Source organism: Peromyscus californicus, unplaced genomic scaffold (assembly GCF_007827085.1).
Source record: "Peromyscus californicus insignis strain IS unplaced genomic scaffold, ASM782708v3 Scaffold_16__1_contigs__length_79575227, whole genome shotgun sequence".
Taxonomy (NCBI): Eukaryota; Metazoa; Chordata; class Mammalia; order Rodentia; family Cricetidae; genus Peromyscus; species Peromyscus californicus.
In genome coordinates this window covers 14,501,409-14,518,844 of record NW_026294458.1, presented here as the reverse complement: position 1 = coordinate 14,518,844, position 17,436 = coordinate 14,501,409, and the positions used below count along the sequence as shown (strand labels likewise).

Below are 17,436 nucleotides of genomic sequence, written 5' to 3'. Positions count from 1 at the left end.
GTTTTTGAGACAGGGTTTCTCTGTGTAGCTTTGCGCCTTTCCTGGAACTCGCTTTGGAGACCAGGCTGGCCTCGAACTCACAGAGATCCGCCTGGCTCTGCCTCCCGAGTGCTGGGATTAAAGGCGTGCGCCACCACCGCCCGGCTTTTTTTCTTTTTTAAGGATGTATTTATTATGTACATAGTATTCTGCCTGCTTGTATTCCTGCACACCAGAAGAGGGCACCAGGTCTTATTACAGATGGTTGTGAGCCACCATGTGGTTGCTGGGAATTGAACTCAGGACCTCTGGAAGAGCAGCCAGTGCTCTTAACCCCTGAGCCATCTCTCCAGCCCCCCCCCCCTTTTTTTTGGTTTTTTGAGACAGGGTTTCTCTGTGTAGCTTTTGGAGCCGGTCCTGGAACTCACTCTGTAGTCCAGACTGACCTTGAACTCAGAGATCTGCCTGCCTCTGCCTCCCCAAGTGCTGGAATAAAAGACGTGCACCACCACTGCCCTGTTCAAAATCTTAATTGCTATGTACCTCTATGACATATTTACACTGAAATTTAACTTTACATTTTTTTTTTCTGTATAGGTACATCAGTTCTCATTATGCATCAGAAAAATGAAAAGACAGAAGAAAATTCTATGGAAAAAGGGAATTCATTTAGCTTTTTCTGAGAAATGGAATACTGGATTTGGAAGCTTTAAGAAGTTCTATTTTCCTCAAAACTTGTGCTTTCTGAAAGCTAAGGTGGGAAGGCCAATTGTTTGGGGTCGACAGTTGAAGCATTTCCAGTGTAGTAAGAAGACTCTTCACATCCAGAAATCATGGATCCGGGATGTCCCACCTTGTGCAAGGGCGAAGTCTGGAGCGGCCACTCACAATGGTAGTACTTTGTATGCCAAAGTGAAAAGAAAGGACCCCAAGCACTTCGTTTCTTCCTCCAGGCGTCTCCCGAAACACCAAGCAGATAAGGTACTGCCATCAGCAAAGACCTCAGACCATGAGTACTGCAGAGAGGAAAGTCTCCTGAAGGCAGTTACTGGCCTGTCAGCAAATACTGTCTTGGGTAAGGCCAGTGGGCACAAACCTCTGACAGGCGCACAAGCTTCCGACTTTCCCATGAAGTTCAATGGGGAGAGCCAAAGTCCAGGTGAGAGTGGCGAGATTGTGGTCTTGAACAAACATAGAAAACGCATTTGCTACGGCTGCTGCCAAGGGCTAGAGCACCACAGGAATGGGAAACCATTGATTGCAAAAAAGTTCCAACTTAATCAACATCGAAGAGTCAAAGTGTCTCTTATGATGTATGAGAAATTATCCATGATTAGATTTCGGTATAGGATTTTGAGATCCCAGCACTTCAGAACGAAAAACAGAGTTTGCAAGCTAAGAAAAGCCCAGCGAAGCTGGGTACAGAAGGTCACTGGGGACCATCAAGAGAACCTTAGGGGTAACACTGAGGGTGGCGGCAGTTGCAGCCCAGTCCCTTCCCCAGAACCTAAGGACCCTTGTCAGTGTCCGCCATACTTTCCAGACATGGACGCCAGTGTTGCGGTGAAGGGGGAGAGCTCTCATGTACCTGATGGCCACACTAAAGAAAGCCCTTTCTTGGACAAGGAGCATAGTTTAGACGAAGCATTCCCTGACCAACAGAATGGCAGTGCCACATACGCCTGGGACCAGTCCCCCTCTTCTCCTAAGTGGGAGTGTACAGAGCAAGTTCCTGAAACCCCTTTAACCGAGCAGCATCCTTCTAGCACTAAGTTCCCTCCGGAAACGGGCAGAGCGAGTCTGACTCTGGGTCAGGAAAGTGGGACAAGTGCTGCCGGTGACGACAGAGTCACACTGTCAGTGTCTGGAGCAGACACGTCTGTGAGTAGTGTCGATGGGCCTGTGTCTGAAGAGCCTCCTCAGAATGAGAACTTCCAGATGGAGGAGGATGGATCTCTCAAGCAGAACATTCTTAGTTCTAAGCTGCTGGACCACCCCTACTGTAAAAGTCCTCTGGATGCTCCCTTGGTGTGCACTGAACTCAAAGTAGAAAGCCCAGTGGCGGGTGGCAGGAGCAGTCAGAAAGCTTCTCCCGTGGATGATGAGCAGCTCTCCACCTGCCTTTCTGGTATGCACTGTTCCTTGTTGCCCTCCAACCTCTGGCCCACGCTTGGTGTCCATTATCCTTTCCAGAAGAGTCTTGGTTTACCTCCCACACATGGCTTTCCCTTTAAGCCATTAGATGTTCGTGATGCCTTTTACAATGCTCCGTTATGGAGATGTTGCTTAGCTCCCTTCTTGGTTTGTTGATGGACACTTGTATCGATTTTGCTATAAGGATTCAGTGAACTCTCTTATCCAATTGTTTCTTTAAGTTAAATTTCCATTCTAATTGCCGGTAAAGAATATTGATACTTAAACATTTTAATTGGATGGCCAAATTACCTTTTAAACTTAAGTTTTACCAGTTAGTCTTACAGATTACAGATGAGAATTTTGTAAGATTGGGTGTCCAGGTAGCCCAGTCTGGCCTCAAACTTGCCATGTAGTTGAGGATGACTGTGAACTTGTGATCCTCTCAAGTGCTGGGATTACATGTGTATTACCACCGTACACGGGGGCTGTGGGGGGGTCTGTGGATTGAACTCAGAGCTCATGCATGCTAGGCAGACATTCTATCAACTGAGCTCTGTCTCCAGCCATGATGACTTTTGTGTGTGTGTTTGACTGCATTTTATTGGTACATAGTTTTTCTTTTCCTAGTTTTCCTTTGCATTGTTTCTCTTTTATTAATATATAAGAAGCTCCTGTATACCAGCCAATGTTCTGGTTTCTATGAACATAGCAACAAGCAGAATACACTGATCTCTGCTTCCATGGACCACCATATCAGTCTAATTGTGAAGATGCTAAATTAATTGTAATTGCCAAGGATTGTCACTCCCAAAATATAACATTCTTTAATACACAATGTTGTTTATTGTTGCTTTAACAGAAATTTTAGTTCTTATTGCTTTTTTTTTTTAAAAATAGAGTATTGTTTATTATTTCTTTGACAATTCCATACGTGTACAGTGTCCTTTTTTTTTTTTTTTTTTTAAGTTGGGATCTTACTATATATCTCTTGCTGTCCTGGAATTTGCTATGTAGATCAGGCTAGCCTTGAACTCACAGAGATCCTCCTGCCTCTGCCTCTCAAGTACTGGGATTAAAGATGTGTGCCACCATGCCTGGTGTTGTACAATGTATCTTGATCATATACAACCTAACTTTCTCCCTAAAGCTTCCCCACCCCTCCCTCCCCACCGAGTCCTGATTGGAGAGTGGTGCCTGTTGGGATGTCGACTGATCTGTCGGCCTGACCTTGTGCTGGCAGCCATAGCTGCAGTGAGCCCACAGGTGCAGTGGTCATAACTGGTCCAGAAGACAGCGTTTCTCAGCATTTCTTCCCATCCTCTGGCCCTTACAGTCTTTCCGCCCCCTCTTCCTCAGCGTTCCCTGAGCATTAGAGGATTGTGATAGATGCCCCAGTTATGGCTGACTGACCACTTAAGAGACATTTATTCTCAGCATCATTTTCCCCCCAAGATAGGGCTTCTTTGTATAGCCTTGGCTGTCCTGGAGCTCACTTTGTAGACCAGGCTGGCCTCAAACTCAACAGGTGGATCCCAAGTGCTGGTATGAGCCACCACCGCCAAGCCTATTCTCAGCGTTTTGATCAGTTATGAGTCTCTACATTAAACACAGTCCATGGCAAAAAGAATCTTCTCTGTTTGAGATTAAGTACTAATCTATGGTTCTAAACATAAATATTTAGAAGGCACTTTGACAGCTTGTTCATTTAGAAAACAAACAGTAGTAGGTCCCCCACTAAAGCCTTTAACCTCCCAGCCCATGGGCTTCTGGTCAGGTCTTCAGTATCACGGATGAATTCCTTTCCTGCGGAGCGGGCTCAGATCCAGCCAGGAAGTTGGGGGTTACATCGTAGCCTTCATGCCACCGTCTCACCAGTGGACACATGGTGCCCGCCTGTCAGTAATGTAGCAGTCAGGGTCCAGGGCCAAGTGCTGGTAAGACCACTGATATTTTTTCTTTCCCTGTAGCCTGCACAGCACTCTGAAAGCAGCCAGTAGGAGGAAGTTGTCAGCACAGTTCCAGCTTGATTTCTCTATGAGAAGACTGCTCTTTTTAGTTTAAGGAACATCAATCAAGATTGTAGAACCTAAAATTTAATTTTTGTTGTTGTTTGGGATATCCCTCCATTTTTCTTTGGGGTAAAATTTCTTTATGGTTTCATTTTGTAATTTAAAATATTTGTTATAAGTTAGCATACAAACTAATGGGTTTCATTATTACACGTTAAAAATATTTATATATTTTAATTAATTAATTAATTACCCGGAGCTGAGGACCAAACCCAGGGCCTTGTCCTTGCTAGGCAAGCGCTCTGCCACTGTGCTAAATCCCCAACCCTATTTTTAATTTATTTTTAATCATGTATATGCGTGTGTCTGTGTAAGTATATGCCATGCAAGTGTAGGTGCCAGTGGAGGCCAGAGGCATCAGATTCTCTGGAGCTGGATTCACGGGCGATTGTGAGCCACTCAATAAGGGTGCTGAGAACTGAAATGTGGTCCTCTGAAGAATAATAGACTCTCTTAACCTCTGAGCTTAGCCTTCCAACCTTATTACATTTTAAAACGATTCAAATTTTTATTTTATTATTGTATATACATACCTGGTGTTTCTGTGTGGGCAGGGCATATCCAGGTGAAGGTCAGAGGACAGTTTTGTGGAGTTAATAGTCTCTTTCTACCTGTATATAATTTTCCACTTAAATGCAGTCTTTCCAAATATTAAGGTTTCCTGACTTGTGTTGGGGCCATTCTTTCATGTAGACATAAGACCCCTGTGTAGAAACAAGGTAACTATTAAGATAGACAGGCTGGGAGTATAGCAAACATCAATACTCTCAGGACTAGAGAACTAGCTCTGTGGTTAACAGACCTGGCTTATGCTGACACCCAGGTTATATCCTAGCACCCCCACCCCACCCCCCATGACAGCTCACATCTGTAACTCCAGTTCCAGGGGATCTGACACCCTCTTCTGGCCTCCTTGGGTGTCAGGCATGCATGTGGTGCACAGACATATATACAGACAAAATACCCATACACATAAAATAATAAAATAAAAAATTTAAAAATGTTATGTGTTTTATTGTTAGAACCTCCAGTAGAGTGGGTGGAGAATCAGAGGTAATGATTTATAAAACGTAGGGCCGGGCTGGGGAGATGGCTCCGTGGTGAAGGGTAAAGGCGTTGCTGCCAAGCCTGATGGCCTGAGAGCCATCTCCCACACGTTGTCCTTTGTCCTCTGTCTGTGCTGCTGGCAGGTGTCCCTCACTCTACACACACACACACACAGTGAATGAATGTAATGGAGAGAGAGGAAGGAAGGGCTGGGCTGCAGGTCTGTGGTTTGTCTAGCATGTTTGGGCCCTGAGTTGGGTTCCCAGCATTGCAGAAAGTTGGGAGCCACTCTGGTGGGGGATTAACAGGGTTTTCACCCATGTTTTCCTGTGCAAGAGTCCTTTCCACTCTGAACTGACAGCCTAGCAGAAACCACTGTTGGGAGCCCAGAAGGAGCTGGTTACGATTTTCCCATCATAGTCCAGATTTAATGTCAGCCTGGTAGGCTGTTGCCCTCCTTTTCAGCATCATCCCCCAACCATGTTTCTTCCTCTGTGAGCCCTTACACCTTCCTCAGCTTCTTGTTACCCGGAGAAGTAATGTTGGGGTTCTGTTTCCTGGGGCTTGCTCGGTGGCCATCATTGAAACCATCAAATGAATATATACATAAATTGACTGGAAGATGGCCTTATAATCTGGCTGAAAGGTCCCTTTTGAAATTGTTTCCTTGGCTGTAGATGTAGCTCTATTGGGAGAACTCTTATCCCACAGCTAAATAAATAATAAAAAATTGTTTTTTAAAAATTCCCTGTTTTAAAACAGGTCTCTTGAGCTGTCCCAGCACTCGGGAGGCAGAGGCAGGTGGATCTCTGTGAGTTCCAGGCTAACCTGGGCTACAGAGTGAGTTCCAGGAAAGGCTCCAAAGCTACACAGAGAAATTCTGTCTTGAAAAACCAAAAAACAAAAACAAAAAAACCCAGGTCTCTCTAGAGCTAGGCCTGGTCTGTAATCCCAGGTGCCGTGGAGGCTAAGGTGGGAGGTCTTAGGCCAACCTAGGCACCTGAGGGAAAGGCCTTGCTCACTGTTACCTTGTCAGGCTTCCCTCACAGTAGTTAGTGGGTTTGCTCTTTGTTTGGAGACAAGGTCTCACTCACCATGTGGTCTGAAATTTGCTGTGTGGATGAAGCTGCCCTCAGACTTGCCAAGATCTTTCTACCTGGGCCTTCTTAGTGCTGGGATTACAGGCATGTGCCACTGAGACCAATTCATTGTTGTATTAACAATGATCAATGACAATCATATTTTTTTTTAAGAAATTACTCCTTTAATTACTGGAGGAAAAAAGGACATATTTAACCAAATGGTTAGCGCTCATCCTCCCTTCCTCTTCCTGTCTAAGAGATAGCATCTGGCTATGTTACCGTGGTGTCTGAGTCGCTGTTCTGTGGACCAAGGTAACATAAAAGTATTTAATAGGGGCTTGCTTACAGTTTTAGAGGTTTAGTCCATTATGATGAGGAGCATGGTAGCACACAGGTAGACATGATGCTGGAGAAGTAGTCGAGAGTTCTACATCCTGATCTGCAGGCAGCAAGGCATGGCTTGGCGTGGGCTTTTGAAACCTCAAACCCCACCCCCATTGACACACTTCTTCCAACCTCCTAATCCTTTCAAATACATGAGCCTGTAGGGGCCATCCTTGTGCAAACCACACCTGCTATCCCAGAATGCCCTAGTGATTGGCCTCTCCAGAGCTGGAACCACAGGAGCATAGCACTATGCTTGGATTTTTACAAGTCCTAAGGAGAGGTTTCCACTTCAAGATCACACTATGGCAGTGTCTTTAGTCTTCACTAGCCCCTCTAAGTGTGTCCGTAGTTTAAAAATATAGTATGAGCTGGGCATGGTGGCACACACCTGTAACCCTGGCATGTTAGGAGGCCGATGAGATTGAGACCTAGTCTGTGTTATATATAACCTCCAAAAAAGAAAAACCGCCACCCCCACCCCCGAACTGCTTGCCCAGCTTTTCGCTAAGATCAACCGTGAAATAACTCAAAACCTGATGTGAAAGAATAGTTGCGAGCACTTCTTTGTGAACGGCAATGGTGGAGGCCCAGACACGCACCTTTTTAAAAAATGATGTAACTGTATTGTTACAGATGATGGTTGTATGCTATAACAAATGTAAGTAGTATGTGTTATGAGAACAACTTTGCTGAAAAAAATTTCCCATGTTTTTCTTTTTCCTTTATGTAAGGATTCCTAGATGAGGTTATGAAAAAGTATGGAAGTTTGGTCCCACTCAGTGAAAAAGATGTCCTTGGGAGATTAAAAGATGTCTTTAATGAAGACTTTTCTAATAGGTATGTCAGTGATGCAAAAGTTAAGTCCTTAAAGACAGTTATTGCCAAAAATGACTTTTCCCTTAAGAGAAAAGAAATAATTATATGTTGAAAAAATGCATTTTAACCTTTTCTTTCAAAATCTGTTTTAGAAAACCATTTATCAATAGAGAAATAACTAACTACCGGGCCAGACATCAGAAGTGCAACTTCCGCATCTTCTACAATAAGCACATGCTAGATATGGATGATCTGGTGACCCTGGATGGTCAGAATTGGTTGAATGACCAGGTTAGTGCATTGTGGGCTTTCAGGGTAAAAACTTTCACAGGATGTTGCCCAACTAAACCTATCTTTTGGATTGCCTTTCCATTGATCTTTAGAAACAAGGTCTCTAATTTTTACTGAAGTGACTCAGGTTTTATTACCTTCACTACTATCAACATGTTAACTCATACTGCTGGGGATGTTCTGAATTGTACAAGACTAATCAGCAGGTTTTAATTTTACAGGTTATTAATATGTATGGTGAGCTGATAATGGATGCCGTCCCAGACAAAGTAAGTGGGAACTCCCTCTTCACTAGTGTGCTTATGTTGTTAATAGTAAGGTGGGGGTTGGTTTTTGTTTTAAACAGTACATAATTATCTGATATCTTTAGATTAAATGGTTGGATTATGTCTTGATTGTGCATTAGAGTCTGCCATATTTTCTATGAGATCATTTTCACTCAAACTGAGTGCAATTGTACACCACCTTTATCCAGCACTTAGGGAGGTAGAGCAGGAGGGTCAGAAGATCACCCTCGGATTCATAGCAAATTTGAGGCCAGTGTGGGCTATAAAAGACTATGTTTCAAAAAAGAACAAAACAAAACATTTTTGCGGGGCTGGAGAGATGGCTCAGTGGTTAAGAGCACCGCCTGCTCTTCCAGAGGACCTGGGTTCAATTCCCAGCACCCACATGGCAGCTCACAACTGTCCGTAACTCCAGTTCCAGGGGACCCGACATCCATAGCAAAACACCAATGCACATAAAATAAAGTTTAAAAAAATTTTTTTTGCTTAAGATCAGTGTTCTGCCAGGTGGTGGTGGTGCACGTCTTTAATCCCAGTGCTCAGGAGGCAGAAGCAGGAAGATCTCTGTGAGTTTGAGGCCAGCCTGGCTTACAAAGTAAGTTCCAGAACAGCCAGAGCTGTTACACAGAGAAACCCTGTTTTGAAAAAACAAAACAAAAAAATAACAGTGTTCACATTTTCTTCCTTATTTACTTGTGTGTATTTATTTGCACCCAAACTGAGCTTTTTTTTTTTTTAAAGATATCTTCAACAAGAGTTATTACAGATTTTAAATAATAGTCTTGGGGCTATGGGGCTATTGGAGAAATGGTTAAATGCCCTGGTTGCTTTTTCAAGGAACCTGGGTTGAATTCCAAGCACCCACATAGTGGCTTATAACTGTCTATAATTCCAGTTTCAGGAGATCTGATGCCCTCTTCTGACCTCTGAGGGCACCGGATGCAGAGGCAGATGGATGTCTTCTGAGTCCCCTCACAGCCAGGGCAATACAGAGAAACTGTCCCGAAAAACCAAAACATCAAAGAATAAGTTAAAATAAAATCCAGTGATAAGCAGAATGGTTCTTTTTTTGTTTTTAATTTGGATTTTTGTGACAGGGTCTTGCTATAAAGCTCTGGCTGGCCTGGAACTCACTATTGTATGTCAGCTGGCAATGACTTTAGGCCATCTTCATGCCCCTGCTGAAGTGCTGGGGTGATAGATGTACCCCAGTGCACCCAACTTTTTTTGTTGTTGTTGTTTTTGGAGACAGGGTTTCTCTGTGTATCTTTGCGCCTTTCCTGGAACTTGCTTTGTAGACCAGGCTGGCCTCGAACTCACAGAGATCCACCTGGCTCTGCCTCCCGAGTGCTGGGATTAAAGGTGTGTGCCACCACTGCCTAACAACACCCAACTTTTTTTGTTTGTTTGTTTTTGAGACAGGGTCTTACTATGTAGACCAGGCTGGCCTCAAACTCACAGAAACCACCTGCCTCTGCCTCCCAAGTGCTGGGCTCCTAGCTCTTTTTTCTTCTTTCTTTTTTTTTTTTTTTTTTTTTTGGTTTTTCGAGACAGAGTTTCTCTGTGTAGCTTTGTGCCTTTCCTGGAACTCACTTGGTAGCCCAGGCTAGCCTCGAACTCACAGAGATCCGCCTGCCTCTGCCTCCCGTGTGCTGGGATTAAAGGCATGCGCCACCACCGCCCGGCTCCTAGCTCTTTTTTAAGGATATATATTGAAGACAGTGTTCACTGTGTATCCAGATTGGCCTTGGTCTTGGGATCCTCCTGCCTCATCTTCTCCAGTGCTGGGATTAAAGGCTAGAACCACCATGCCCAGGTTACATAGTTCTTAAAAGAATTCCCTTTAGACTTAACCTGAAGGCATATAAAAGCAGGTTGCTGTGACCTATCCTGGAGTTTCAGCTTTACTAGATCTTGGGTGGGCCTGAGAGTTTTGATTTTTTTTTTTTACATTCCCAAGTGATGTGATTACTTTGGTCTGATGACCATACCCTGAGATTCACAAGCACCCAGGGGATGGATAGTTCTATACTAGAAAGAGAGTTAAAGGTAGAGGGAACACTTTAGGACAACTCTGTGGGACTAGAGATTGAGCTCAGTGATAGAGCTTTTGTCTACTATACACAAAAGCCTGTGTTCAGTCTCTAGCACTCAATACATGGCAACAATTGTAATGAGTATGAGTATGCTCTCAGATGAGCAGATACTGCTTTAAAACAAGAACTCTAAGCTTAGCATGTAAGACCTGCTGTTTCATTGACCAAGGTAATTCTTGTAGCTAGAGATGACGGCGCACGCCTTTAATCCCAGCACTAGGAGGCAGAGGCAGGTGGATCTCTGTGAGTGAGTTTGAGGCCAAGCCTGGGCTACGGATAAGAGTTCCAGGCTGTTACACAGGGAAATCTTGTCTCAAAAATCAGAAAGAAAAAAAATTAAAGAAAGAGAAAGAAAGAAAAGAAATGATAGTGTTCATAGTTATTAGAGAGAAATCTCCAAATCTCCACCCTTCAAATTGGGTTAGTTTCATAATTCCTACCCTGGAGTTTAAGGTAATCATTAATTGTTTTTGCTTGCTTGTTTGTATTTTTGAGACAGTCTCTCTGTGTAGCCCTGGCTGTCCTGGAACTTGCTCTGTAGACCTCGAACTCAGATCCATCTGCCTCTGCCTCCTGAGTGCTAGGATTAAAGGGATGCTAATAATCCTGTTAATGAACATTTGGAATAGACCCTTCTGTTAACTGTGTAATCTATTTTCTTCCTCTTGACCGACCTACCTACATTCCCCCCTAACTTCCCTCCCCCCCTTTCTTATAGCTGCATGAGAGGATCTCATGTAGCTTGGACTGACCTCAGACTCTGCTGTAGCTGAGGATGGTTTTGAACTTCTGAACCTCCTGTCTGTAGCTGGAGTTTTCTCTCCGGGTCCCGCCAAGCCCCGGCAGTCTGACAGCCCACTTATAAAATAAACACACAGACGCTTATATTATTTACAAACTGTATGGCTGTGGCAGGCTTCTTGCTAACTGTTCTTATATCTTTAATTAACCCATTTCTTTTTTTTTTTTTTTTTTTTGGTTTTTCGAGACAGGGTTTCTCTGTGTAGCTTTGCACCTTTCCTGGAACTCGCTTTGTAGACCAGGCTGGCCTCGAACTCACAGAGATCCGCCTGGCTCTGCCTCCCGAGTGCTGGGATTAAAGGCGTGTGCCACCACCGCCCGGCTAATTAACCCATTTCTATTAATCTATAAGTTGCCACATGGCTCGTGGCTTACCGGTACCTTACATCTTGCTTGTCATGGCGGCGGCTGGCAGCGTCTCTCTGACTCAGCCTTCCACTTCCCAGAATTCTCTTCTCTGCTTGTCCCGCCTATACTTCCTGCCTGGCTACTGGCCAATCAGCATTTTATATATACAAAGCAATATCCACAGCACCTGTCTCTAAAGGTTAGGATTGCAGGTGTGTGGTGCCGTACCCAGCTTTTGTGGTCCTGGAGATCAAATCCAGGGTTGTGTGCCTATGAGGCAAGGACTCTTCCAGTTAGGCCACATTCCTGGGCCTTGAGTTTTTTTCTCATTTGTTTTATTTTGTTTTTGAGACAGGGTCTCTGTGTAGCCTTAGCTAGCCTGGATATCACTATGTAGATCAAGTTGGACTCTAACTCACAGAGATCCACCTGCCTGTACCTCCTGAGTGTAGGATTAAAGGCATTCATCCACACCTGTCCAGGGTTAGGTTTTTAATAAAAAACAAAACAACTTTTCATTCAAAAAAAGACAAAGCTGGCGTGGCAGCGCACACCTTCAGTCCCAGCACTGGGGGAGAGGAGGGCGGCTCACACCTTCAGTCCCAGCGCTGGGGGAGAGGAGGGCAGCTCACACCTTCAGTCCCAGCGCTGGGGGAGAGGAGGGCAGCTCACACCTTCAGTCCCAGCGCTGGGGGAGAGGAGGGCAGCTCACACCTTCAGTCCCAGCGCTGGGGGAGAGGAGGGCGAGGGGCAGTGATGGGACAGAGGCAGACAGATCTCTGAGTTCCAGTCCAGCCTGGTCTACAGAACGAGTTCCAAGAGACCCACAGCTACACAGAAAAACCCTATCTCAAATTTAAAAAGAATGAAAGAAAGAAAGAAAAACACTTTTCATTCCTCTTTTGTTCATTTTATGTTTTGCAATTCTTCAGTTCCCATTTTTTTGTGACGTTGACTCGGAGTGTGGCGTGACGTAACCTGGTTGATTGTGCTTGCTCTTCCAGGTCCACTTCTTCAACAGCTTTTTTCACAGACAGCTGGTAACCAAAGGCTATAATGGAGTTAAGAGATGGACTAAAAAGGTATTCCGTTTCCTTTTATACTGAATTTCAAATGGATAAGCTACTCTTGGTTGGAGGATCAGAGCTTTAATAACATTATGGTGTCAGTTAGAGCCTTCATGTGAGTGCTGAATATCTCTTATCTTAATGTTTGGTGAATAAGACACTAGTAAACTCTTGAGTCTGTGGATTCGAATGAGCTGTACGGCAGGAGTACCAGTCTGGGAGTTCATGATTGCAGCAATCCTCTTAGCCTGCTGGACAGCTTGGACAGGACATTTAACTTGTCTAATTAGATTGCTGAGTGTTAGAATAAAATGCTAAAATATCTAAAGTGCCTTTAGTGACTCTGTCAGAACCTTTTTTTTGTGGTGGTGAACTTGGGATTGAACCCAGGGCCTTTCATAAGCTAGGCAAGTGCTTTTGTCACTGAGCTCCAGCTCTCGCCTTGGTTTATGTAGTTTAGGCTGGTCTCTGACTTGCAGTCTTCCTGGTCCAGTCTCCCAAGTGTTGGTTACAGGTATTCTTCATGAGGCCCGAGTGGAAGCACTTTTGACAAAGTTACTAATACATTCAAACTCAAACAATAAATATCGAAATAATTTTGTGTTTTGTTTGTTTTTTATAAAAGGGATCAGACTCATGTAGCTCAAGCTGCTCTGACACTCGATATGTAGCCAGAGTTGGCCTGGTCGTCTTGCCTCGAACTCCTGAGTACTAGGTAGACGCGGGCCACCATGCCTGGCATACGTTTCACTTTCTTTTTTTTTTGGTTTTTCGAGTCAGGGTTTCTCTGTGTAGTTTGCGCCTTTCCTGGAACTCACTTTGTAGAACAGGCTGGCCTTGAACTCAGAGATCCGCCTGACTCTGCCTCCCGAGTGCTGGGATTAAAGGCGTGCGCCACCACTGCGCGGCATACTTTTCACTTTTAAGCTGATTGGGAGGACTCGGGAAGTGAGGGTGCGTCCTCGCTGGACTCTGTAGCCTGTGTGGAGGTAGGAAGACCAGAAGATTGAGGCTGGTCTGGGCTGAGTGAACCTCTCTCTGTTTGTTGTCATTTTAAAAAGAAGCCAGGCAAGGTGACACACGCCTTTAATTCTAGTAATTAGGAGGTAGAGGCAAGTGGATTTTTGTGAGTTAGGACCAGCCAGGGCTATGCAGTGAGATCCTGTCTCAAACCAACCAAACAAAACCAAGAATAATAACTCAATGGAAGTAAGATTTATTTCTTTATTTAGACCCCAAGCTGGCCTGGAATTCCCTGCATAGCTGGGAATGACCTTGAATTCCTGATCTCTCTACCTGTACTTCAGACTGCTGGGATTCCCAGTGGGAGTACCACATCTGCCTTATGTAGTGCTGGGGATCGAATCCAGGGCTTTGTGGATTTGAGGCAAATACTTTACCAAGGGAGCCATGTCCCCAGACCTGGAAATAATTTATATCAAGTACAGTGTCTGAAGTATACAAATCTAAGAGAGAGAGAATTTATATGCCAGTTTGGTGACTTAACTAGCTGTGACTTGAGCACACTTGCTTAATTATCCTGAAAGTCAGTCTTCTCTGTAGAACAAGAGGTTTACAAGGTATTTATTCTGTTGGGAGAATAAATGAGATTATATTTAGCAAACCAGTAAACACATTGTAAAATACACAGTAAGATGCTGATTGTCATGATGTACATGGAAACTCACCAAGTGCTCATTTCAGTTTTTTGATGATCCAATCACTAGGTCTTTATTCTAAAGAAATCTGGAAAAAGAAAGATTTGTAGAAAGATGCTTATGAGATTGCTAATTTTAGTAAAATTAAATTTTTAAGTAAATTGGTACTTCAGCTTCATGGAATTTTAAGTCATTGGTAAACCTTATGGTTTTTAGTCACTATTTCTTTTTTTTTTTTTTTTTTAAGATTTATTTATTTAGCCGGGCGGTGGTGGCGCACGCCTTTAATCCCAGCACACGGGAGGCAGAGGCAGGCGGATCTCTGTGAGTTCGAGGCCAGCCTGGTCTACAGAGCGAGATCCAGGAAAGGCGCAAAGCTACACAGAGAAACCCTGTCTCAAAAAAAAAAAAACCAAAAAAAAAAAAAAAAAAAGATTTATTTATTTATTATGTATACAGTGTTTTGCCTGCACATACGCCTACAGGCCAGAAGAGGGCACCAGATCTCATTACAGATGGTTGTGAGCCACCATGTGGTTGCTGGGAATTGAACTCAGGACCTCTAGAAGAGCAGTCAGTGCTCTTAACCGCTGAGCCATCTCTCCAGCCCTCACTTTTTCTTTTTTTGTTGTTTTTTTTTTTTTCGAAACAGGGTTTCTCTGTGTAGCTTTGCGCCTTTCCTGGGACTATTTCTTATAGTACATATATACATATATATTTTTGTTTGTTTGTTTTGGTTTGGTTTTTTGAGATGGTGTTTCCTGTGTAGCCCTAACTGTCCTGGAACTCACTCTGTAAACCAGGCTGGCTTTGAACTCAGAGATCTGCCTGCCTCTGCCTCTTGAGTGCTGGGATTAAAGGTGTTTGCTACTGCCACCACTGGGCTATATATATATATATATATATTGGTTTTTTGAGACAGGGTTTCTCTGTGTAGCTTTGTGCCTTTCCTGGATCTCGCTCTGTAGACCAGGCTGGCCTCGAACTCACAGAGATCCACCTGACTCTGCCTCCCGTGTGCTGGGATTAAAGGCGTGCGCCACCACTGCCCGGCCAATAAATATATTTTAAACCAATAAAAATTTTAACAAAGCCAGAAGTTAAAGACATGCCATTAAATCTTTTTTTTTTATTATTATTTGTTTTTTTGGTTTTATGGTTTTTTGAGACAGGGTTTCTCTGTGTCGTTTTGGTGCCTCTCCTGGATCTCGCTCTGTAGACCAGGCTAGACTCGAACTCACAAAGATCCATCTATGTCATTAATTCTTAAAGGTTTTTAATTTTAATTTAATTTAATCATTATTTTTAATAGAACTGGAGAGATGGCTCAGTGATTAAGAGCACTGGTTGCTCTTGCAGAGGACCTGGGTTTGGTTCCCATCATCCACATGATGGCTCACAACCATCTGTAGCTCCCGTTCTGGGGATCTGGTGCCTCTCTTGCCTCTGTGGGCGCTGGGCATAGATGCAAAACACTTACATTATGCAGGCAAAATACTCACCACACAAAATAAAATAAACAAATCTGTAAAAACAAAGGTGCCCCAGAAGCAGAGTTGAGGGTGGTCAGGAGCCACCATGTAGGTGCTGTGCAGAAGCAGTGATGCTCCCAATTATTGAACTATCTCATCGTGTCTCCAACCTCTGTATCCTACCTTTTTTCACAGTTGGAAGGCAATAGTTTTATTTCTGGAATTTGAAAACCAAAGGCTAAATCACACCTCACTTGTACCTCCTTCCTCAGCCACATGCTGCAGCTCTGTTTGCCTTCTGGAAGCACTCAGCTTTGTCTCAGAGACGTCTCCCTTCCTGTGAGAAGTGTGTGTGTGTGTGTATACACATACATACATCCTGTGAGAAGTGTGTCTCTGTATACACATACACAAAAACGGCACATTCTCTCCTTTACTGTCTTCTATCTTCTCCCTCAAACCAGGATCTCTGTGTGTAGCTTAGGCTGGTCTTGAACTCGTCATTCTCTTGGCTCAGCCTCCCAGTGCTGGGATGCCAGGTGCCATCACTGGCCACCTCCCCTGGCTTCTCTTACCTCAGCTTGTTTTCCTTCCCAGTATATTTCGCTGCCTGGCTTGTAGAATGCATTTATTGTCCCTTCTCTCTATTGGGGTGAACTTTTCATGGCAGGCTTTGTTTTAGGTAGTGATATCAGAACAGTGAATGCCATGAAGGTAGGCACTGGTAAGGACTGAAAACACACTCTAGGTAACTGGGTATGGTGGCAGGGGTCTGTCTGCAGTCCTAACATGCAGGAGGCCAAAAGCAAGACCTCTGTGCTCATTGTACTAGTAGTGTTTTTCTGGCTCTTACCACTGTGGAATTCAGCATTCAGTCGTTCAACACTGAGTGAGTTCCGCTGCCTTGGTTTTTGTGTGTGCCCGTGTCTGTAGAGGCCTGAGACAGAATGGGGTATTGTTCTTCTAGGGGGCCGTCTACTTTGCTTTTCGGTTGCTTTGTTTGTCGTTCTTGAGGCAGGCTATTTATGTTGCCTTGGACGGCCTGGAACTCAGTATGTAGAGATCCACCTGCCTCTGTCTACCTCCTGGTGCTGGGATTAAAGGCATGCTCCTGGCCTACCTTGTATTTTGAGACAGGGCCTCTTACTGGCCGGATCTTGTCAAGTAGGCTGAGCTGTCTGAGCAGTGTGCTTTAAGGATGTAACTCTTTCAGTCTCTCCAGTCTGGGGCTTGAAATGTGTCTTACACACCCAGCTTCCTCCATGTGGCCTGGGGAGCAGTCTCCGAACAAGCACTGACTCCTGCACTCCCCAGCTGAGGGGTGCTGATCTCTTTTCTAGGAGTAGATGAGGAAAATAAAGCCCTTGCTCTGTCTCATGGCCTTTACAGATCAACCAGGAAATAAAAGCCAATGAGAGTGGGTAATGTAGTTTGATTGCCTGCGGAGACACTGAACAGACAGAAGGGGAGTGTTGCTTTGGCTTTTGTTTTCTGAGACAAGGTTTCTCTGTGTAGCCCTGGCTGTCCTGGAACTAGCTCTGTAGACCAGGCTGACCTCGAACTCTGCCTGCCTCTGCCTCCCCAGTGCTAGGATTAAAGACATGTTCCACCATGCCTGGCTTTTTTTTTCACATTTTAAAATTTATATTTTTTGTGTGGATAATTCATGTCCCAGGACATGTGTTTTTGTTGATGTTGGTTTTGTTTGTTTCTTTCTTTTTTTTTGGAGACATATAATGCTTGGCTCCCCAAACACTACCATCATTAGAGTCATTATGTAGGCATGATTGCTTAGAGACCATGGTCATGTTCATAGGAAATATTTGCAAAATAAACATTACTTTGTTAAATGAAAAGATATTATTCTAGTCTCTGAATTCTTCAATTAGGGTAACTAAAA

At 44.1% G+C, this 17,436-nt stretch overlaps 1 protein-coding gene and 1 long non-coding RNA gene across 5 annotated transcripts in view; one reads left to right on the top strand and one right to left on the bottom strand.

Annotated features, from left to right (window-relative positions):
- Senp5 (SUMO specific peptidase 5) overlaps positions 1–17,436 on the top strand; it is a 39,914-nt gene that overhangs the window by 9,777 nt on the left and 12,701 nt on the right. For all 4 annotated transcript variants that reach the window (XM_052740463.1, XM_052740464.1, XM_052740467.1 and 1 more), the window contains 5 exons: positions 577–2,107; positions 7,432–7,537; positions 7,669–7,807; positions 8,029–8,076; positions 12,344–12,421. In XM_052740463.1, coding sequence (XP_052596423.1) covers positions 607–2,107; positions 7,432–7,537; positions 7,669–7,807; positions 8,029–8,076; positions 12,344–12,421 — 1,872 coding nt within the window. In that variant the 5' untranslated portion in view covers positions 577–606. The remainder of the gene's footprint in view (positions 1–576; positions 2,108–7,431; positions 7,538–7,668; positions 7,808–8,028; positions 8,077–12,343; positions 12,422–17,436) is intronic.
- LOC128111921 (uncharacterized) lies at positions 13,617–14,271 on the bottom strand. Its single transcript, XR_008218781.1, has 2 exons — positions 14,095–14,271; positions 13,617–13,995 (listed from the first exon to the last, which is right to left on the bottom strand). It is a non-coding gene; the product is annotated as an uncharacterized LOC128111921 (long non-coding RNA).